Genomic DNA, 24190 nt, shown 5'->3' on the forward strand with positions numbered 1-24190 from the left:
TGCTGCGGCCAGTCAGTGAACAACCTGGCTTGGCATACACTGTACCATTTTAGAAATGTTGGCGTGTACTTCCCACTCCTACTGTACGAGTAGATCGTTTGCGATGTAAAGCTAAAGCTCACGATTTATGTGCTCGCACTGTATGGTCCGATCGTCAGCCACGACCTCACTGCTCACACTGTACGTAATTTTTTTAAACAATAAAAGCAGTGAAAACTAGTGTTGACAATCGGCAGATAGCCCGCTCAACCAGAGCAGAGGAGATTTGGTTGATTGCCTTTCAGTTGGGCTTGTTAAGTGTTCAGCTTTGTAATGGTGGATTGTGACAAGCTCTGCTATTACCCTTAAGTTACACATGTAGAGATGGATTCTTAAATTCTCCTCGCAGTAAAAGTTGTTACCGACATAATTGTTGTACCTGAGTGAACCTGTCTTTATGAAACTGGGCTCAGTTGATTTTTAAAAGCTTGTTAAGTGTTGAGACAATCCAGAGGGCATACAAAAAGTCCTCAATAACTGGCGCTCTGCTTTGCATGAGCTTCTTGATTGTTAGCCGGCAATATCATGAACCTCTGGGTGGTGATGCATTTTGATGCCAACTGTTGAACAACTCTTTCTTGCGTCTGGCTTCGTCTTCGTAGTGGCTTATTACAGGATTTTTCTTTCTCTCTGAGATGTATTTTATTGTCGAGCTTAATGACTTATTTTTTTTTTATTAAGTTACTGTGTGAACGCCAAAAGATATTTTAAACACGTATTACGGAAGTGTAATACATACACATCATGTGTGGTATGGATTGTGTGAATGTAAGTTAGACAGTCAGCCGGCTGATAGCTGACCTCTTACTGACCCCTCATGGAGCCTGGTTGTATTGCTTCTTTCTGCTGGTTTTTCAAAAGGACTGAAGAGGTGTGTGTGTGTGTGTGTGTGTGTGTGAGAGGTGTGTGTGTGAAGGGGTAGGGGGGGTCTGTGAAATATAAGAGGCCCTTGTAATGCTGTTGTGGTTTGGCTTTCTCAAAAGTGTTGGAAATATTAATACTGAGAAACACACACCTCTGAAATACCAACATGCCTGTGTGGGGTGTCAGCTTGCAGAGTTGTGTACTTGTGTTGCGTGTGTGTATGTTGCTTGTGGCTGGAGTTGTGAAATGACCGTCTTAGTGGCGGCATATCACACATATCAGCGGATGACTTCACAAAGTGCTTTTGTGTCTCTAGCCTTATTTGTCCACTGTGTGTGTGACTGAATCTATGTTAGTGTGATGTGCCTCTTTGTGTGTGTGTGTGTGTTTGTGCCTCTGCTTATCTATGCCAACACACTCAAACACCCCTGTTCTGCTCACTCAAGCTGAGTACAATGCATCTAAATCGGGTTATGAATGTATCATTTCGGTGCCCGTTATACAGAACAGAATGTCCTCTTCCTCCTCCTCCTCCTCCTCCTCCCTATAGAGACTTTGCTATGTCACAAATTCCCGAGCAACCATGGCAGAGCCATCATGAAGGTCTGTAATAGGGATGCACCGACACCGATACTGGATTGGATATCAGGTCGATACTGATTCAAATAGCTGGATCGGATATCGGTGACAATGGGGCCAATCTATTCAATTTATTTTTACTAGGGCTGTCAAAGTTAACACGTTAACGCAAATTTGTTTTAACACCACTCATTTCTTTAATGCAACACTGCAATTTCTAGGTTGTAGCGGGCTCAGTTTTAAAGCTAGAGTGAAGATACTGGTATCATATAAAACTAGAAAACCTAAAGAATCCATCATCGCGAAGGAGGCTAAATAATACTTCAAATTTGCGGTACATTTTGGCGAGGACAAAACTGGCATAACCACTTTCAAAGGGGTCCCTTGACCTCTGACCTCAAGATATGTGAATGAAAATGGGTTCTATGGGTACCCACGAGTCTCCCCTTTACAGACATATTTGTTATGCTAAATGCAGTACCTGTGAGAGTTTCTGGACAATATAAGTAATTGTTTTGTGTCATTAATTGATTTCCAATAATAAATATTTACATTTGCATGAAGCAAACCTATTTGTCCACTCCCATGTTGATAAGAGTATTAAATACTTGACAAATCTCCCTTTTAAGATACATGTTGAACAGATAAAAAATGAGCGATTTTGCGATTAATCACGATTAACTATGGACAATCATGCGATTAATCACGATTAAATATTTTAAATGATTGACAGCCCTAATTATAACTATCATTATGTGTTCAAATGTAATCTTGTAAAATTTAGTTTTTGAAACTTGAGGCGGATGATCAGGGATTAATCATAAATTCACAAAAACAGTATGCACACAGTAATAAAGGAGTGTACGTTGAAGTACATGGGATTTATTGTTTGTTTTTTTACTGTGCAATCAGATTGGGTATTGTGAATCGTGGAATTTCACTGGTATTGGTATGGACTACAACATTTCTGGTGTTGTGACATCCCTACTTCTGAATAATAAATAATTATCAGATTCATGAAAGTTCACCCTGTTGCTCAATGAATTATTAAAACCACCCTTGGTGGAAGTAGGCCGAAGGAGCATTGCGTCACCTGAAAGTCCTTGATACCCCCGGGCTCTACTGTACTTCCCCTGTACACACAGTGAAAGGTATGCTCCCCCTACCATTTCCTTCCCTTCCAAGGTCCCAGATTGGAGCCCTACCAACCCACTCCTCTGGCAGGAGAGGGCAAGGGCACCTTGGGAGGGGGGGTCGGGGCTAAAGGGAGAGGTGTCTAAATTTAGCCCTGGTGGCAGGAAACGGAGACAGAGTGCCAGAGAGGCGTTAAAAGCACACCGCTCTGCTAGCGCCACCCTTGGATAGTATTAGTCTCGCACAGCAGTTGTAAGCCTCTTAAGATACGAACCGGCAGATAGCGCGGTTAGCTCCAGAGAAAACTACAAGAGCCAGGTGAGTGCGGGAGGAAGGGGAGTCAGGTTTGGTTAGTGGAACAGTTTGTCGGCCTTTCGTAGGATGTTGTCAGGTCAGTGAGTTCTCGACAGCTGGGTTGTAACCCAACACCTGTGCTGGCTCTTTGAGCATCTGAACACGACATATCTGTTCTGTTACTCTCAATTCTTTTATAGTAGAGAGTATGTTACAGAGAGTTTTCTGAGGGCTGCTTGTCGTTAATCTACAGTTTCGTTGTGTATGTGATAATTGTTCACATCAGTTTTCATTTGCGGGATTACTTGGTGTTAAATTGCTAATCCTGAAGTTCTTCTTTTTGTGACATCAGTGGAATTAAGTGCTAATTGACGGGATGTTTCTGCACTGGACTCCTGTCGGTCAAACAGTGTGGGCTGTACTGTGACGTGTTTGTTCTTGAGATTTCCTGCTCGTTATGTTTGCTCTCTGAGAGTAGGAACATTTATTATTGATGCAAATGTTGTGGATTGTTTGCGTTGGTCTGGAAATTTGGTGGTAATGTAGAAACAAAACTTTTTCTCGTGCCATCTATCTGTTCCTGCAGGGACGCTTTCTCTCCCTCTAAGTGTTCATTTGTTGCGTTTCCCTGTGTGCCAGCTGATTAAACAGACGAGCGGTAATGAGTAACATCCGACTCTCGCTCACTATCATGGCCAACACCGTTGTCACCATCCATCCTCTGCTCACTGGCGAGACTTCCATTAAAGTCTCAGTAAAAACCCCACATGCAGCAGCTACAGTTGTTAATCCTGCTGTAATGGAGCCATTAACTGGGATAACAAGGAAAATGTTTTTCTTTCTTTTTCAACGAGATCTGGTGACGGGAGGACTGCCAGTGAAAAGTAGCTGCAATTTCTCCGAGCGAGAAAAGATTGACTGGGTTTATCGCCTTGTGTTTATCTGCCCCCACCGTGTCATCTCACGCTCGCTTTCGCCCTTCCCATCATTCCTCACTGTGACATTTCCGTTTTGTTTTTGGGCGCAATATGTCTGCTTTTGTCATCTCTCTTTGCATTCATGTGTGCATTTGGTCTCATTCTGTGTGTGTTTGTGTGTGTTTGTGTGCATATCATCAGGAAAGAGCTTAGACAACAGCTCGCTTAAGGCGCAGTCCAGCACAAGCTCCCAGCCGGATAGCTCCTCAGCTGCTGTGCACTGTAAGTCAGCATGGCCCGCCAAATGCAGCCTGTAACATTCGTGATGCTCTACGAGCAACTCACCTTGACTAAATCCTTCCTTGTGTGTATTCCGCTCAGCGTCCCTGCATGTATTAAAAGCATACATCTGCTGCCATTTGGCACCACTAAACCCCTCTAGCACCCTGACTTATACTGTGCTTCATTCCTCCATTAGAGTCTTCTTAGTCAGCACCATCTTTTACTATCTAAAACATCCAATAACAACATAGATAGTCCAAAAAAAAACAAGCCTTTCTGAAAAACGCTGAGAAATTCTTTGTAGTATTTCTACTCCTCTGCTATCCTATCCTCTCCCCCTCCTCTCCCTGTTTCACCGAGGCCACGTGTGTTTAGAGTAACTCGTTGTCTCCTTCTCATGGACGTACGTGGGATAGCAACACGATACTGCTCCATGACAATCTGTGTCTTGACATTGTTTTTCATTCCTAAGCATGCTCTGTGTCTTTTATGTACCTTTCACTGTCTGTGAGTCAGACTTTGTCTCGGAGAGCTCTAATGAAACATCCACTATTACAATTTCACAGTAAATGAGACTTCGGCTGAGTGGCCTGCTCGTCTTAGTGCAAGACAAAGTTTGTTCATCTGAATGATATGGTGACAAAACAGTTGCATAAGTATTAACAAACAAAAGTCAAGTTATATAACTCGTATATATAACAATGCACAAATAAATGCACAGTGATTTGTATCTGTGCCTTTAATTTACTCGTATATCATCATTTGTAAATAAACACAACAGTTGTTCAAATACTCAGGCTGTCAAACTATTAAAATATTTAATTGCAAATTATTTTTAATCTGTTCAAAATGTACCTTAAAGGGACATTTATCAACTATTTAATACTGTTATCAACATGGGAGTGGACAAATATGCTTGCTTTATGCAAACGTGTGTATATATTTTTTATTGGAAATCAATTAATAACACAAAACATTGACAAATATTATCCAGACACCCTCACAGGTACTGCATTTAGCATAATAAATATGCTCAAATCATAACATGGCAAACTGCAGCCCAATAGGCAACAACAGCTGTCAGTGTGTCAGTGTGCTGACTTGACTATGACTTGCCCCAAACTGCATGTTATTATCATAAAGTGGGCATGTCTGTAAAGGGGAGACTCGTGGGTACCCATAGAACCCATTTTCATTCACATATCTTGAGGTCAGAGGTCAAGGTACCCCTTTTGAAAATGGCCTTGCCAGTTTTTCCTCTCCAAAATTTAGCGCAAGTTTGGAGCGTTATTTAGCCTCCTTCTTGACAAGGTAGTACGACTTGGCGTAATGCGTTATTATCGTGTTAACTTGGACAGCCCTGTTCATTAATAACATTAATTAAACACCACAAAGTAAGTAGTTATCAGCCCGTAGCCTACTGGTCTGTATGTCTAATAGTTTGCTGTAATATAAATTCCACACAAGCTTCAGATTTGTCAGCTCTTTAATCTAAACATTAATGCGTGTGCACATAAGCTGTCACATGTACCTATCCAGTCATATAGTTCAATTATTAGTTATACATTCGCTTTTCTCTGCGGCATCCATAAATGTTGCATTAGCGCCATCTTTTGGAGAGCGCTGGCTCTCCACTACACGTGTGAATTTTGTGAGACATAACGGCGCAGTAAAACAGTCTCAAAAGGATCCACAGGAATCCGTTGAGATTCACAAATAAAAAAATTAAAAAAAATTAAAAATTCCAATTTAACATGCTAAATTGATCATTTGTAAATAGATATAAGGATTATGAATGTTATTAAGTCGTGCAAATGGGGATGTTTTAGTAAAAATATGACCATGCATTTGTACAACTGCGTTTATTTACAAATAATGATATACTAGTTGTAAATAAGAGGCACAGATACAGATAGAGATTTACGGATACAAGTCACTCTACATTTATTTGTGCATTGTGTTTAATGAGACACAAGTCACGTGACATTTTACTAGTCACATCCTCACTCTATTTGTGGATTTTGTGTGAAAACAGCATGGTAAAACAGTCTCAGAAGAATTCACAAAAGTAGGTGGAGATTCACAAATACATTTCATTTGAAAAATGCTAAGTTGATGTACAAATGATGATATACGAGTTGTAAATTAGAGGCACAGATAGAAATTTACAGATACAAATCACTCTGCATTTATTTGTGCATTGTGTTTTAGGAGTTACATAACTTGACATTTGTTTGTGAACGCTTATGAGACTCTTTTGACACCATAAAATGACCACAATGCTGTGGTCAACCTTCTGTCTCCCATGTTCCTCCCCTCCTTAAATTCAGCTGCCACAAAGTTTGCTGACTTGCTGGGCTCAGTGCGTAGGGGCTCAGGGCCCACATCCGACGGGGAAGGGAGATCCAGCACTCCGCCTCACGCTGCCCTCTCCGCCCCCTCCCCTCCACACACCCCTGTTGTCCCCATGCAGAGTAAGTAGTAAAAGAGCAAGAACAGGGAGCATACTGTAGACCAGTCTTTCCCAAAGACCGGGTCTTTTATTAGGAGATTTTATCAGGGTCGACAAATAAATGAGCAGAATTTATTCCAGTCTTTTATTTATATCTGCAGTACGCCTTTGAGCCACATGAGGGAGCCTTTGTAGCCTACTTATAACTCTGAATCTAATATGATAGACTAGCATACATTCTGTTTGTTAAAGCTGCCTAAAAGCATTTATTTAGTCTCATTTATAAAGTATTTAACATTTGTATATGTTTTCAACACCACATGCATAAAACAAAGTTGTGAATTATCAAACGTATATATCTCTTCCAAATGGTCGGTTTACCTATTCAAGATAATATAAGGTGATGCGGAAATGGCGGTGAAAATGGTTCACAAAACGTTAATTTACGCACAAACTGATTTATAGAAAAGGCCTATTGTGATTTGGGTCGTGATGGTTTGTCATTTTTAAAAAGTGGGTCCCCAGAAAAAAAAGATAAGGAAAAACTGCTGTAGACGAGGGCTGGAAGAGAAAAAAAAAGTGGCCTATGTATTGATAACACGCTTAGTATTTTACAAATTATTATTTGGGTTTTATTTCTATTTCTTTTATTTATTTATTTTTAAAGTAAAACGACGGTGGAGGCGGTTGGCAAGTAATGCAATCGGTGTGTGCCTGAACACCGCAAAACACCGACGACCACGACAAGCCTAAACTCTTAGGATAAATAGGAGGTGTAATACTGCAGTTTAAATGAAAAATTCCATATAAAACCAGAACTGTTTGACCGCTGAATCTTCCTCTGTGTGGAGTGCAAAAACAAAAGTGTGATATTTGATAATATTTCAGACACTGTAGTTTAATTTAGAGTTATTGTGACCACAAATATACAAATTCCTAAAGGGATTTCCTTTTGTCTTCATTCCTTTATTCTCTAATCTGTTCTTTTGCATTCCACCACCCTTCCACCCATCCATCCATCTCGCCTGGACGGCACTCAGTGTCTCGGCTCACAGACCTGGTAAGCAGCATTCGCAGGGTGCCGGTGGCCCCTGCACCCGAGGGTGACGCTGCACCGGCGCCGGTACCTAGCGCCAGGCCCGCCCCTCCACCTGCACACACCACCTCCCCACCTCCCCCTCACTCCCCCTCCAGCCCTTCCCTGTCTTCCTCTCAGAGTGAGTACCGAGCATGACCCACCCCGACCCAACGCATGTTAGCCAATCACGGGGCCTAATGAAATGATAGGTCAGCGCAGGCCTGTGCGCGAGCAAGCGTTTTTAACAGTGCGTTCTACTTTTGGTAAATGGGTACATGATGTACATTGTGTAACAGTCAGCCAAGTTGGACGTTGAACCATCTGGATGTGTGTGCGTTTTGCTTCTGAGCCTTATTAACCTCGTCTCCAGTCTGCCATGGAGAGCACTGGATGTATGCATCGTTTGGTTGCTTTTGACTAGTTGTGATGTCTTTAAATACACAGGTAATACAAGGAGATGCCTTGTGTGTGCTCGTATTACAGTGTTTGACGTTGTCGTCCAGGATCACATGATGAGCAAGGGTCTCTATTGTATGTGTGTGTAGATGTTTGATTTTATTTGTTTGAATCAAACAGAAGATCCACACACGAAAACACAACAGTTCTTATTATCAGGTGATTATAGACAACATACTTATTAATATTATATTCCATTTCTACCAATAGATCCCCCTAAATGTTACACACCGGTTATTTAAAAAGCTCCCAGCAAGTTTAATTGTGCAACGTTTCGATCTAACAGAGATCTTCGTCAGGCAATTACACTTGCTGGGAGCTTTTTAAAGGACCAGTGTGTAAAGATTAGGGGGATCTATTGGCAGAAATGGAATATAATATTAGTAAGTATGTTTTCTTTAGTGTATAATCACCTGATAATAACAATAGTTGTTTTTTCGTTACCTTAGAATGACATGTTTTTATCTACATATGGAGCAGGTCCTCTCTTCACAGAGAATTTAATTTTGAAAACTACTTTATTTATCCTGTATAAATAAGATTTATTGTTAGAGTATTATTGGGTATATTGTTGCTTTATAAATGAATAAGATGATAGTTTAAAAACCAGCCTAATTAAATACTTGTTTATTGTTAAATGCAGATCAAAGAAGGGCAATGAGGCGCAGTGTTTTTTTCAGCTGAGGTGATTTGGTTGCTGTGATGCAGAATATCAAAATGTCAGCACAAGATAGAATACCCGCCGGTCTATGTGTATTAATTTCTCCTCCATTGTTGTCCAGCGCTTGTAGCTACATGTAGGATGTGACGGTTGGTCATTGTTGAGTTTTACCCAAATTTGAACATTTTTCAACTCTTGACAACCAGAAAAAAATACCAAACGTGCAGCGCTCAGCTCAGAATAGACTCTCAGCACGCTGCTGCCGTTTGTAGCAAAGTATAAAAATGCGGCGCTCCCATTGCAAAGAATACAAAAAGAGAAAAAACTAAACGGTTTTGGCGGGTACTTGCCATCCCCTGCGGTTGGCTTGTCAATATCACGGTATTGCAGTTATTGCAACAGCCCTGGTTGCACCGCCATGTTTCAACAGAAGCCCAGAACGGGCAAACTAAACTCTGTTTACTTTTCTTGCTTGGACCAGAGTCGTTTTTCGCGTCAGCCACCGTAGCTCTCCAACACGCTTGGCACACAGGAGAGGCTTCACTTGGTTGCCATCTCCTCACCTCACCACTAGATACTGCCAGATTCTACACACTGGACCTTTAATACATTGTACGGATCTTCTGTTTGATTCTTACTTTGATTTTTTTGTTCCAGCACCTGTTGGAAGTTTTTGGGATGTGCGTACTCTACACTCTGTTCATCTTGATTTTATTTGTATGTATAAGAAAATGTTTTCCTAAACTAATTCAAGAGTGAATTAACTTGCATCTTCACAGGTGTTTGTTACACAGAATCTACACTTAGCACAATTAAAACAGTTTCACTGTGAAGCATATTTTTCCAGCTCATTATATAGAAATTGAAACTTTCAACAGTTTGTTTTTTTCACAAATAACAGTATTCTCAATGAGTATGAATGTATGTTGGGGTTCTAACTGCCTTTGCCTGAGCATCTGTGTTTTTGTGTGAAAATTAAAGTGATTTCAAAACGAACTACCCTCCATTTGTCCAACTGTTGCGATTACCTCTGATTAACTTCCGTGCCTATTGTCCTCTGCAGCACGCAAACAAGAAATTATCAAGATCACCGAGCAGCTGATAGAGGCAATCAACAATGGAGACTTTGAGGCATACGCGTGAGTCCTAGCTTTTGTGTTTGGTTTGCGTTCAATTGCATAGTTTAAAGTTGTTGTTTGTCTTCATTAACACATCCTGCTTATTCCCCTCCAGTAAGATCTGCGACCCTGGACTGACTTCGTTTGAGCCGGAGGCGCTGGGCAACCTGGTCGAGGGGATGGATTTCCACAGATTCTACTTTGAGAATCGTAAGATTGATCAGTTTGTTACTATTTCTTGTCTTTTTTTTTTTTTTAAATCCCTTCTTGCAGTCTTGCTTGTAATTAATCAGGGTTCCTACGCAGTATGGAATTTGATTTGAATAATTTCCAGGTCTGGATAAGTATGGAAAAAAGAAAAGAGAGTATAGAAAAAACATTTCTGTTTCCAGACAATTTCCCCTATTCTGTTTTCTAAAATAGAAAATTCTGAATTTCTAAAAAATAAATTGATCATACAATCAGTGTTTTTTTCATGGCATTTGGAGCAGCCAGTGCAGCCAAAATGTTGACCACTGTGTGAGAGAGCACGGGCCAGAGCTTGATGTCGTCGAAAGCAAGGCAAGAAGTAGGCTATGGCGTGCAACTGAGCGCACACTCCTACGCAGAGCTGCCTCTACGCCTGTATGTCACAGCCAGGGCTGGAGGCATTAGGCTTTTGTTGGTTGGTTGGTTTGTTTATGTCCGTCTGTCCGTCCCATTCTTGTGAACGCGATCTCAGAAACGCCTGGAGGGAATTTCTTCAAATTTGGCACAAACGTCCACTTGGACTCAAGGATGAACTGATTAAAATTTGGTGGTCAAAGGTCACTGTGACCTCACAAAACACGTTTTAAGCCACAACCCAATAATTCATATGCCAATTAAGACAATTTTACACAAATGTCTAACAGGATAAAATGATGAAGTGATGACATTTTTAGACAGACATGGATGTAAACTGCAACTTGACTGATTGGCCACGGGCATACAACCGTGAGGCGGTAATTCTAGCGCGACATCTTTATTTCCTGATCTTGTTTCTTGTTGTTTTATCTTGTTTATCTTTAGTTTTAGTGTAAACTTACACGTCTGATTTGTCTGAATCAGAAAAATGGGGCTCAAAAAGAGAAATGTGGTCAGTCTTCTCTCATTTAGCTGTTGTGCATCTCTCCATTCACCCTGTTGCTGTTTTCAGGTGTCAGAAATAGACCACATTAGGAAATATTATCACAGGCAGAAATGAAATGAAAAATGTAAGTAGAGAAATCTAACGAAAGCTCCATCCTGAAAAAGCTAGACTCAACAACGATGGCTGAAGATATTCCACAGCAGCCCCCACATCCGCTGAGACTGAGATGATGTGTCACATTTACACATCACATTACGTAGTTAGTGTCGCTTCGCTCCTTCTGTCTCCTGACATCGCTCTTGTCATCTTTTTTTCAGTTTTGGCTAAGAACAGCAAGCCCATCCACACCACCATCCTGAACCCACACGTCCACCTGATCGGCGAGGATGCGGCCTGCATCGCTTACATCCGCCTGACTCAGTATGTTGACAACCAGGGTCGGCCGCGGTCCAGCCAGTCGGAGGAAACTCGTGTCTGGCATCGCAGAGACAGCAAGTGGCAGAACATCCACTTCCACTGCTCAGGTGCACCAGCTGCGCCACTCCAGTGAGGTATGGACCACAGCACTGGATTGATTAATAATTCAGCGAGGGATTTCCCCGTTAAAGACAATAACCATAGTGGAAGTAGAGGACAGAAGGTGAGAACAATAAATTGAGAGCATGGTCCGAAATTAACACCCGCCAAGCGCCAAACGCGGATAGATTTTCCGTTTGGCGAGTAAATCTCGGAGGGCTATCTGCAAAAAAACTATAAGCTTGGTTACACTGAGAGTCTCTGTTCCGTTGTCATTTACGCTGCTTCTGTCCTCTGCGCTCTGTGTTTGAGTTTGACACACACGCACTGAGAGAGAGAGAGTGTGAAGTTACAACGTTATAACTGTGAACGTAGCAGTGAGTGTACAGTTTAGACTATTTGTTGGAGAATAAATGCAACAACTCCTTGAATTGCTCGAGCTTAAGAACGTCCCTTCGTCCCCGGGGCCAAAAACATCTACTGTTGACCTGCTATCTCCCCCTGTGCCCCCCTAAAAACGACAAAAACAGGTCTATTGTGGGTCTCAGAGGGTTAAACAGTATCTGACGCTCTTTTGTTTTCCTTCTCAGGTTTGAATGCTATAGTTTTGTCCGTCAGGAGTGCTCTGCTGGAGTGAGAAGAGGAGGGGGAGGAGGAGGAGGAGGAAGGGATGAAAGAACAAGTCCAGTGACTTCAACAACAAACCCTCCCTTCACTGGACGCCCGGCCTCAACCCCCAGCATGCATCTCTTCTTTTACTACGGTCTGTCACCTGCCCTACAACATCTTCTAACAGCTCTCAAACAAACAGCTCGACATCCTTCCTCTTCTTTTCCTCCGGCACACTGGGTGATTGGCGGCGGGTTGGGGGGGGTGTTTTCAGCACTCGGTGTGATTCCTTCTTCCTCTGGTCTCTTCCTCCCGTCCCCACAACTCTTGTCCTCCTGTGAATCCACACTTGTGTGACATAAACACTGCACTGGAAATACAGTATGTAAAGTTTTAAGTAAAATCTATTATTAGTATTACTATATTATTATTATTATATTACACATTTGCAATTGTATATGTAATTTGTATAATTCGAAATTCTTGATGCCAGTGGTTTCTAGAGTTGAAAGAAATCTTTTTTTTGTTTTTCTCTTTATATTTTTAAGGAAGCATGTTTTTTTCCCTATATTAACAGTGGATGTTTTTTTTATTGTGGCTATTAAGTGGAAAATGATATTGGCAGTTTTTGTAATTTGCTTCTTGTATGTGAGCTATAATACTGCGCCCTAACTCATGGTCAACATGCTTTTGTTTGTTTGGAGGTTTTCTTTTCTTTCTTTTGTTGTCTTTTTTTTTTGGAAGGGGTGTGTGTGTCTGATGGTGAATGTAGAGAGTGAGTCCTTACGTATGCCTAGTGCCCTAGTTCAAACATAATGTACAGTTTGAGGAACCTGTTGTTTTAACTCTCGCTGCAATACGTTATACTGTAACATCAAAGTATCTTGTTAGAATCGCAATATTTTTTCATGACGAAAAGAAGAAACTGAGCACTATGTTTTGCTCACAGTAGCAGTGACCTGCTGCCTTTCCTCACGCAATGATGATCCACATACATCTCTTTTTCTTCTTTTTTTGGGGGGGCTAGTGGTGTTTAAAAAGGTGCTCGGGGATGGGATGCTGCTGTTGCTAGGCAACAGCTGAATGAAGCTCAGTGGGCTCTTCCTAAAAGTTGTGATATTTTTAACTCGCTAAAATCTCGGTGCTGTCTGGAACACAACACCTTTTTTTTTTCAATCAAAATGCCTAACAAAAGAAATCCGTACTCTAAAGAACCGGGACCTTTCTCACTTTCCAAAGCCACAGTGTAGAAAGATGCCATACACTTTTATACTCATATCAGTGATGAAGAATCGAGGAGTTTTCCGCCGTACTTTGAGTTCATAAACGTCCACAGATCGTGAGTTTTGTGTCGGGCTTCTCTGTTTTGTGGTCTGGTTCCTCATTTCAGGGCAGTCCTTTGCAACAGGGTGCAATATTTGTGAGTGTGTCTGCAAGCATGTACAGTACATCGGTTGCTGTCAGTGTGTATTCTTTACAAGTCTGGAGGTGTGTGAGAGATGGAAGGAGAAGGCTTTATTTCGGAGGACATATCAGTCCCCTGCCTTCAGCCCAGGGCTTTATTTTTCTTATGATTTGATCTGTTTTTTTTTTTTCATGTATTGTGTTTTTCATGTATTATCATCTTTTTATGATGTAAAGTGCTCGTGCCAGGGGTGGCAGGATTAATCCGATGGACTTTGCAGCACTGCATACTGTTTTTGTTGGGGTTTGACTTGACCTCTGTACTTTGCTCGTCCACCATTGGCTGCCTTCACATTTGTCTCGCCCCTATTGGTCAGACCAAGATATTAAAGAGGCCGGGCAGTCGGTTTGGTGAGTAGTCCTCAGGTTTCTATTTATTTTTGAATATTTATTTATTTATTTTAGTGGATATTATTATTGTGCTTTTCTCTTCTTTTTTTTTGGTTTTGTTTTCCTATTGTACAGCTCATGCACTCGTGCAAGTACTGTCTGTTGTTCAAAGGGATACTGCTCCATGTAAAACATGACTGTTTTTAAAGGGATAGTACACCCAATTTGCATCCTGCATGTGTTTTTCTGTAACGACCAACATGGTGTGAATTGCTTTTTCTGCTGTTTTTCTTCTGCAACTTTAGATTGAAGTTGTTTTTGACATTGCTTTTGCAGTTTTATGGTGTCCATCGTTTTCTTCCACTTAGGTCATTACCACTTTGCCAGAGTGGGACATCTATCATTTTAAATCTATAATAATAGAGTGCTACAGGAATGAGTCCTAAAACCTGGAAATGAGTTTTTAGCAATTCCGGTTCTCTAGTCTGGAAGTCAATGGGTTTTTAGTTAGATGCCTGAAATAAGGTCTGTTGTTAAAATAAGCTGAAGAGATTTTAACGTTTTGTTCTATGATATAAAATACGTCAGTAAATATCTCACTCCTGAATTTTGAAGCCTCTTAAAAAAGACGGTTGCTAACAAGAGACTACTAAACGTCATCACGCCGGCTTGTCCGCCTTTACAGCCTCGTTGTGAATGCGAGCGCTCATGCGAGCGTGGTGTAGTTTGGTCTAACGTTAGCTTTTTACTTCTGGCTTCAAAAATCATAAAAGTTTATTTATTATCTTGCTGAACAAAATGTGTAAGTATCATAAATGTTTGTTTGCCACAGAGTGGCACACACAGAATTTTCCGCAATAATCCCAAACCCAATGGAAAAATCCTATTGACTTTTTGTCGAGGGAACCATGGCGATGCTAACTTCCTGGTTTGCCTACAAAAATGCATGATCCTGCACCACTCTATACAGGATTGTATATTGAGTAAACTGTCCCTGCAAAAGCTTCACCTTCATGCTTTTTTTTTTAAGTGCTGAAGTTTTTTTTTTTTTTCAAATGAAGATTTTTATTAAGGTGAACCACTGAGCCGTCTTTTTGTAGTCGTGTCTCATCCAGTAACAGTGTTCTAATACTGAAAGGTCAAAGGTTACCTGAAGGCGTTCATGCTTACCAGACCCCTAACCCCCTCCAAAAAAAGAAGAGATAGCAGCATGTACAGTACAAATGTGTTGTTCTTCTGTTCTTCATAGTGTGTTTACTAGCCTTGAAAATCAATATAATAGGATTCACATAGTTAAGATGAGGGAGTACACAGTATTACACAACTTCAACTAACTAGAAGCGTAGCTGGCATTTTCTTTGCATGACAGTCAACGGGACACTTGTTTTTTGGTGTTTTCCTTTTTGTTTCTCATTTTCTACTGAATGCTGGTGTACTCGACCTTTCTCTGTCTATTTTCTCAGCTTTTTAAGTGCATAAAACTATTTTTGTCTCAAGATGATATGATGAAGATGATCAGGATGATGATGTTAATGACTGTGGCACTATGAGGATGTTGACAGTGATGATGATGATGATGATGATGATAATGACAATGTGATGAAGATGACCTCGCATGCTTTGCTATGGGGCTCTGTGTTGTCAGTGCAGAAGGGCTGCCTTTTGTACGTAGCTCAAAGAAACGAGGAGCGCTTGTTGACCATCAGCACCAAGAGTGACTGTTGCTTCACTTCGCCTGCATGTCACTGTGAGGAACAGTATGGAGGACGAAACCTGCCAAAATAAAAAATGAATAAATAAATTACTTGATAAATAAAGAAATATTGATGTCTTAAATACATTCAATTTAATCATTAATTAATTCATTAATTAATTTATTAATTAACAAATACATTTAAAATAATAATACAAATTAATTTAAAATAAATAAAGAAATGGAAAAGTTAATAAAAATTAAATTAAAGAGTATATAGGGGAATTAATACAATGATAAATAAATATAGAAGCAATTATCATTTTATGTCACATTTTATCAATTAAACAATGCCTACATCTATTTTTAATATTTTTAGTACATTTAATGACATTTGTATGTATTTATCGAGACATTTATTTATTTGTTTTTTTATCTTGGCAGGTTCGTACCTCCATAGCACAGCACTTTGAGTCCAACTGACAGATGAGAGGCAGTTCAGAGAGTGAATGAGCTCCAGCAGGGGGCGCAGTCACACAAAGTAAAGCACCAACACACTCAGATGGAGGCCACATTGATGCTTCTAATGTAGCTGCACAATAAGTTGACTTTAGTGTCTCTAAATCTATCAGACAATGCAGTCAGAGACAACAGCAGTTTATCACTGTAGAATAAGAAAAACTCCCATTATAATTATTGATCACAGTTATGACCAAAATGATTACAGTTTGACATCATGATGTTGTTACATGATTGTTTTTCCTCAGAGATTTTGAGGAACAAAATCATTCTCCTTTATTCATCTTATATCAGCAACTGTTTCCAGATGCTTTTTACTTTCTTAACTAAATGAAATGCACCAATAGCGCTAATAAACCCTGATTCTGTATGAAAGATCAAAGCTGACATCATGACAGAAAATGATTCATTGTGCAGCTCTACATATAAACTACATTACCGGTCCTTCTCTGGTCTCTTGAGGTCAGTGCGAGCTGTGCTGCCTTCCTGTCAGCTGTTTAGTCAGATGAAGCATCGCTGAGATAAACTGGAGCCACTGTGTTCACTCTGAACCTCTGCCATCTTCTTTCTCCAGCCAGTGACTAAGTTGCACTGACAACACTGAGTTGGCTTCTCTTCGTCTTTCACTCTTTCTCCCATTCCCTCTGTTTCCAACCTTATTCAATCATTTCTCTGCAGTCGGCTCTTTCTAGTTTCCCTTTGTCTCTTTCTGTCACTTTGGGTTTCTTCTCTATAATAATATTAATCCTCTAGTTCTCTGATTCTTCGGATTATTGCTCTGTTCTCTTACATGCTACACGTGTTTCTATAACTTCAAGAAAATGTGTTAAGGTGTTATCAATAAAATGATCATTTAAATAGAAGAGTGAATCAGTTTCTGTGTTGCAGCACAGCTTTGATTTTATATTGATAGAAGAAACTCGGGACAGAAATGAACTCGTTAATGTTTTTTAGGGATGCACCGATCCGACTTTTTCAGTCCCGATACCGATAGCGATATCTGGGCTTTGGGTATCAGCCGATACCGAGTACCGATCTGATACCAGTGAGTAAGAAGCTGTATGCCTCACTGTGTGGAAGTGACTGGGATCATTCTTTTATGTGAAAGGCAACATCAGACTTGACTTAAACATTGCTTTCATAACTTTGTAAAACAAAATGTGACCAATAAAAACATAGATATAAATTTATTTAATTGTTCTTTTTTATTAAATAATAAATCATACAGTAACTTGGTAAAAAATCCTCAAAATTAATAGTAATTACAATTCAAGTGTAAACAATTTTAATGCAGCAACAAATTGGTCAAAACTTAAACAGGAATTAAAATTACAGTATATAATGTATATAGTATATAAACATAACATTTAATTAAATAGATCAGCCTCATTGTCACCGATATCTGATCCAGTTATTTGAATCAATATCGGCCCGATATCGATCCAGTACCGGTATCGGTGCGTCCCTAATGTTTTTGACCAGAATATTTGCTGACCAGGTAGAAAACATACAAGTTGTTGAATCCAACATGAAGTGAATCCACAGTGTGAAATCCTGCAGTTCATCCAACACAGTCTCATGTGCTGATGGGTTGTTTCACGTCTAATGGACAATTAACATAAACACACAGGAACAAACAGCAGCTCCGCCTTCATAAATGTTCAAGAATTATGAAATAAATGCTGCTATGCAGTCTGCAAGATAAAGATTAATGTAAGAGATCAAGATTAAGGTGACCACTGCTCGCAACCTTTAAAATTCAACATCCACAATGCAATTCAAGGTCAGGGCTTTGCAGTCGACATTTAATATGTATTATTGGAAATGAGAAAATTATTTATGAAGAAAAAATTCCAAACATTTGCTCCAATTTGAGAATTTGTTGTTTTTATTTGGCATTTTTCAGTTTTCTGATATTTCAATCAACAGATTCATTGATAATAGAAACAGTCTTTAGTTGCAGCCTTAATCCACACAATCTTAAGGTCAATATTTTGAATTTTATTGCAATTTTGGGCTTCTCTAAATTGGTTTAAACATTGAAGAGTAATATGAATATTATCAAGCAATTTCTGCAGAATTTTCTACAGTCAAAGAAACACAAATAAGGAAGTAAATTGAGTTTGTTTGGATAAAACAGAGATAATATATAAAATATGTCTGACAGTCAGCAGTCACACATGGTAAAGAAATAACAGATGAATTATTATTATCAACATTGGTCCATTCTGCAAAGTAAAACATGATGTTGATTTCTTTTTAACACATTTGGAAATCTGAATGTAATCATATAAATGCATTTTCAGAAAGTTATTTACTGAATTACTTTCACAACCTGGATAATTAAAAGATGAAAAGTAATTCTGAAATGTCAAAAATAAAACAAGGTAAGGTGAGGCTTTCTGTGGTGATATGATTTAAAATTAAAGACTATTTGAAAAAAATATGCAAACTGAAGTTTGTTAATACTTGAAAATAAAAATAAATCTGTAGTAAAAGTAAAAATAAAATGATCACATGAAATCTACTCGTCCCAGTTCTACGACACAAACACATCATGTTATTTGCTGAAAGAGATCAAATCTTGTGTTTTCTCTCATCTGGATCTCTACATCTTCTTCATGTACTTTCAAATGACAGATTCTCTCCTATAAAGAACTAACTGGAATTATCTGTAACTGACAAGAAAACACCTCCGTTATAAAAATCCCAATAAATCACTTCGACCTCACCACCCTCCCTGAACATCACAGAGAATCTCAGTTTGACAGATTTTGATATCAACAGTTTTAGCATCACCAGCTGATCCAATATTGAACCACGGGAAGAGTTTCTCAGTGAAAGTGTCTCTGTGAGTGGAGATGTTAGTCATGTCTTCAGGGTCGTAGAAGGACACCTCCCCCCTGTCATAGTCCAGCTGGACTCTGATCCTCTGGAGACTCTTCTTCACTCCGACTGTCTTACCAACAACATCAGTGTATTTTCCACAGTGATGAAATAAACACCAGATTCCATATTTTGGTGTGGCATATATCTCTCCCTTCCTCTCAGCTGACTCTTTAGCCAAACCTACAAGCCAGTTAGGATGGTCTCCCACCTCCACCTCCCAGCTGTGTTTCCCTGAGCTGAAGCCCTCAGAGCCCAGAACATTGGCATAATTAGTGAATCTCTCTGGATTGTCAGGAAGCTGCTGGTTTGTGTCTCCACATCTCACACTGGTCAGATCATCAGACAGATAGAGCCTCGAGGCTGCAGTGTTTGGGTCCAGAATGACAGGACTGAAGTGGACCTTGTCCTTCATCTTCTCCCAGACTCTGAAGGACAGGTTGCCCAGGTGTTTGGCCACATCTATCAGCGCTCCTGAGACCAGCTGTGGATCTGACAGTGAGCACTGGACTCTGGCTCTGGTCTGAGTGGCTTTATAACTGCTGAGGAAGGGCACGTTGTGTTTCTGCAGGTCTTCTTCAACAGCAGAGATACTGTCTGACAGAGAGGAGATGTGCTCCTGAATCATCTTCATCTCTCTGCTGATAGTCTTCCCCTTCTGCTCCTTTTCCTCCCTCAGAGCTGCCAGTCTGGACTCCTCTTCCTCTTTCAGGAACTGGCGGAGCTTGTTGAACTCTGCTCTGATCTGCCTCTCTGTGGACAACAGCTGCTTCTTGGAGTGTTTTACTATTTCATCATATGTTTTCTCTACTTGTTTGTGTTTGTCCCTCTTGTCCTGTAGAGACTCTAAGTCAGACTTCAGCTGGTCCTTCAGATCACTGACTGCTTGTTCTACAGGAACCACCTTGTGACTCTGGTGGAGAGAAAACTCACAGACAGGACACACAGCTCTCTCTTCATCCTCACAGAACAGTTTAGGCTCTTCTGGATGTTTACTACACACCACCTCCACCTTCTTCTCTTCTTTTTCTGTCTCAGATGATCCAGCTTTCTGTCTCCCAGCAAACGAGTCAGCCAGTTCCTTCAGAGCAAAGTTCACTGACATATGATCTTTAGATGATTTTCTTTTACAAATGGGACAGTTTTTGTTTTCAGCTTGTTCCCAGAATTTCTTCAGGCAGCTTGAACAGAAGCTGTGGTTGCAGCTCAGAGACACAGGATCTCTGAAAGTCTCTGAACACACATGGCAGTTCAGAAAACTTTCAACAAGAGCAATTTTCTCAGCCATTTGTCTTGGTATCTAAATTGTCTTTCAAAAGCAAGACTCACCGAGTTACTGTCCCGTCTCTTGATTGCTTCAAATAATCCAAACGTGTGTTTTCCAGCAGAGATCTCACACCCTGTGATGGCGTCTCAGCTCTGATCAACAATGTCAAAATCTACTTTCATCTTCACTCACCTCTGTCACAGGGTGAATTATTATAAGCAGGAAATGCTGCCATGTCATTATGTCACCAGCAGATGGTGTCAGGATGTTTTCAGAGGTATATTTTTCTCTCTTCATTCATACATTCGTCTTCGTCTGTAGGCAAACAGGAGCATGTCTAAACATTTTTTTTGTTTCCTATCGACTTAATAAAGAATTTGACTTCTACAGCTCATAAAAACACCATAAACTAGAAACAAGGAGAGTTTTTTTCTTTCGTCCTCCAGTGAGGACTGAACATTTGATAAGTCCGACTGATACTAAACCAGTTTAACAACATTTTTCATTTTTCAGCCAACAGCAACATGTAACAGAAAACATTTTCTGCTAACACGTCAGTGAGACTCTGTTTATCACATCCAGTATGATTAAATGTTTGCCATTCAGTTTTTAATTCAACCCTCATTTAGCTTTCTTTCCTTTCATTAGGAAATGTTGTTCAAACTCTCACTAACACGTCTCTGTTTGGTCACTTGTTTCATTAAATGCACTGAAATGTCAAAGCTGCTCTGACAGTGATCTGTTCTATGAGTCTGTTCAGAGAGAAAGTCACTTCTGAATGACGACATTAGACCAACATGTTGCACAACAGTCAGTGTAAAGCTCATCAGTCACACATTAAACTATTGAAAGTGCAGATCTGCTGCCGACTCTGAGACAAAAGCTGCACAGACTGTTAATGTACTGTACACAGTGGAGTAAAGTAACTAAGTACATTTACTAAAATATTATACAACAAGTCAGAGGCAAATATTGTACTTTTTACCTCACTAAATTACTTTATACCATGTATAAAATACAATTAACAAATAAATGATGATGTATTATTATAGGTAACAATAAGATAAGACTTTTTTGATCCCCAGGGAAATTCACAAGCTACCCAGCAGTATATAAAGCAATTAAAATGAGCTTCATGTTAACCAGCTGCAACATTAAAGTGATGAACACATTAATGCATCAATAATTATAATCCAATAACATGCATCATGCTCAAAATGAACCATTTAGGGAAATGAATATTTCGACTTTTGGTACTTTAGGTCTATTTTGATGTTAATACTTTTGTACTTTTATTTATGTAAAGTTTTGACTGTTACTTGTAACAGTATCTCTACACTGTGGTGTTGCTACTTTTACTCAAGTAAAAGATCTGAGTACTTCTTCCACCACTGACTGTACAACACCTTTCTACTGTAAGTACCACATGAATTATTGTCATTGAATCACTCACTACTCACCATTTGTCCACCGTCACTTTTCAGGCAGCAGATATTTGGTTGATGATCAGACAGAGCATGCTCTGTTTATCCACAGCAGGTATGTTATAGTATGTCGCTTTATAGAGTGTGGCAATATTTTAAACATGCTGATTAGGTATTTTCTATGGTGTAACGTTAATGTCTGTGTTTTTTAATGTAATTAAATTACATAATTGCTATTAAAAAATGTTAAATATTAAAAAAAAGGTAACATCCCTCATGAGAAAGCTGTATAAATATATGTGTTTATATGTTCTGTACGAAATTTAAGAGAGGGACAGTTTCTGTTTGTGTCATTTAATTTATTTACATTAATATGAACCCACTATATGACCATTGTGTCAATGTATTGTGCAGAGTATAAATTTAAAAAAATGGAACCATACTGTAAAGTCAAAGCAACAGAGGATTTACCACTAGACATGTGCTGTTTGTCCAAAAGAGATGCCCCTTTCTACTCTGTGTCCTTTGTCATAAATGCAGATGTGGAATAAACCAGCTGTTACCACAAGCCTGACAAGCTGCGGGTGATTCATTTGGAAGGAGACATCTCACAGAGGTCACAGAGGTCAGCATCCACAGTGTTGAGCTGACTACTGACAGGTCGGTGGGTCTTTCCTCTGTGGACATGTGTATGTATGCGTGCATGAAACTGTAAGTTGGCTGGTTAAATGGTTGTATGGTTATGTCCCAAACATTGCAGTTATTGCTAAACATAAAGTGAATCCAGCTCACAGTTAGCACTATTTAAAGCTAGCAATGGAGACCTCAAGGCAGCACAAGGCATGGTACATTTCTCAGTCTGTGTGGTCGTGTTACTTTGCTACTATACTCTTAAATACTGGATCAATTTGTGTTGTAAATATTCAGCACTTTTGCACCAGATTGTGATTGTTGCATCAGTGTTTTACCATTTCCACATATGTATCCTGCACCATGTATATTTATTCATCACTCCAGTGGTGCATTTACTCAATAACTGTACTTAAGAACAAACTTGTTCTTGTTGTACTTGTTCTTTACTTGAGTACTTCCATTTCATGCAACTTTATACTTCTAGTCCACTACATCTCAGAGGGAAATATTGCACTATTTCCTCCACTACATTTGTCTGACAGCTTTAGTTACTTTTCAGATTACAATTTTTCTTCCTGAAAACCATGTACTGTATCTCCAGATGTGTTGGTTTTGAATGTTTGTGATAAACTGAAGGATGAAGTGTTCCTTTATGGGTTGAGACAATTCTCCTACAGTACTTCTTAAGCTAAATAGACTATTTAAAAAGCCTCTTGGATCAGCTGGTAAATGCATCGTCACAACGCTGAAAACTGGGCTGTTTTTCTGACACCATGAAAAGTTGACTTTTTAGGACAGCGACGCTACAAACAAACACATGACGATCTTATAGAATATGATGCATTGCTGCAGATTAAACTACCCAACAGTATATAAAGGAGTTAAAATCAACACAACCTTAAACATCTACAGCAGTAAAATGCAGCATACACATTAATGTAACAGGAATATTAATCCAGAAACATCAGATATAATAGTAAAACACTGACGGGAACATTTTACTGCACAATGAGTACTTTTACTTGAAATGCATTTTGCTGATACATACTTTTACCTAAGTACGGTTCTGAATGCAGGACTTTAACTTGTAGTGGAGTATTTTCACAGTGTTGTATTAGTACTTTTACTTAAGTAAAGGCTCTGAATATTTCTTCCACCACTGCTCCACTCTACTCATTCTACAGTATGTTGATGTGGAGAGAAAACCTTACAGCTTTAATATTCCTCATTACATATATTGATTATTATTTTTAGTGTATATTTACAGATAACATTACACATGTTCTGCTGAAAGTGGATTTAAGTCCTGGAGGGTTTTGTTGGAAAAGACTGTGGATAGTCATTTGTTTCTTCATCATAGTCAGTCACCTGCACCTTCTAACAGAGGACAGGAATATCTAACTGCAGCACACCAGTGTTGGTGCACACAGTGTCCCTCACCACCTGTATGTACTTCTACATGTCACTAAACAGCTGAGTGGAGTTTTTCTTTTGGTTAACACCAACAGAAAATACAAAATTAGAAAAGCACAAAAAGAAGAATGTAAAAGAAACATGGAAATAATGATAAAGTATTTTATTTATTAGCAATCTGTATCCTCAACATCTGAATTTAAATGAAGATGCTACAGTAACACAAAATAACAGGCAGCCTCTTTAGTGCTGAATATTTCTATTTGTGTATCTGATTCCTGAGATAATTACATAATCAATTACTGAATGAAGCAACATATCAAGAGGCACAGTCACTTATGATTGTCTCCCAGATACCCAGAGGGATAGTTAGAAATATTTTGAAGGATAAGTAATAAAGACATTTTCTACAATACCCTTAAGAAAGGTCAGGTTTTGATGAAACTGTGCA

General features: G+C 39.4%; 2 protein-coding genes across 44 annotated transcripts in view; one reads left to right on the plus strand and one right to left on the minus strand.

The window, feature by feature from the left end:
* Positions 1-12772, plus strand: part of camk2b1 (calcium/calmodulin-dependent protein kinase (CaM kinase) II beta 1) — a 79210-nt gene extending 66438 nt beyond the window's left edge. For 22 of the 42 annotated variants that reach the window (XM_037778954.1, XM_037778961.1, XM_037778952.1 and 19 more), the window contains 4 exons: positions 9820-9895; positions 9990-10084; positions 11303-11536; positions 12092-12772. In XM_037778954.1, the coding sequence (XP_037634882.1) occupies positions 9820-9895; positions 9990-10084; positions 11303-11535 (404 nt within the window). In that variant the 3' untranslated portion in view covers position 11536; positions 12092-12772. Of the gene's footprint in view, positions 1-4028; positions 4110-6439; positions 6584-7601; positions 7779-9819; positions 9896-9989; positions 10085-11302; positions 11537-12091 lie in introns of all 42 variants that reach the window. The other 20 variants (XM_037778932.1, XM_037778935.1, XM_037778939.1 and 17 more) reach the window with 2 other exon arrangements.
* Positions 12773-18618: 5846 nt separating this feature from the next.
* LOC119492344 (nuclear factor 7, brain-like) lies at positions 18619-20463 on the minus strand. Of its 2 annotated transcripts, XM_037776710.1 has the most exons (2): positions 20332-20463; positions 18619-20235 (listed from the first exon to the last, which is right to left on the minus strand). In XM_037776710.1, exon 2 carries the CDS (start codon positions 20105-20107, stop codon positions 18845-18847), a length of 1263 nt encoding a protein of 420 aa, XP_037632638.1. In that variant the 5' UTR covers positions 20108-20235; positions 20332-20463; the 3' UTR covers positions 18619-18844. The 2 variants fall into 2 exon arrangements, with proteins under 2 accessions (XP_037632638.1, XP_037632637.1); XM_037776709.1 differs by having other exon boundaries at positions 18619-20456.
* Between the last annotated feature and the right edge of the window lie 3727 nt (positions 20464-24190).

Source organism: Sebastes umbrosus, chromosome 8 (assembly GCF_015220745.1).
Source record: "Sebastes umbrosus isolate fSebUmb1 chromosome 8, fSebUmb1.pri, whole genome shotgun sequence".
NCBI classification, from domain to species: Eukaryota; Metazoa; Chordata; class Actinopteri; order Perciformes; family Sebastidae; genus Sebastes; species Sebastes umbrosus.

What these genes read in the sequence shown, in the direction of transcription:
- LOC119492344 (XM_037776709.1), bottom strand. Translation starts at nt 20,290, where the DNA reads ATGGCTGAGAAAATTGCTCTTGTTGAAAGTTTTCTGAACTGCCATGTG.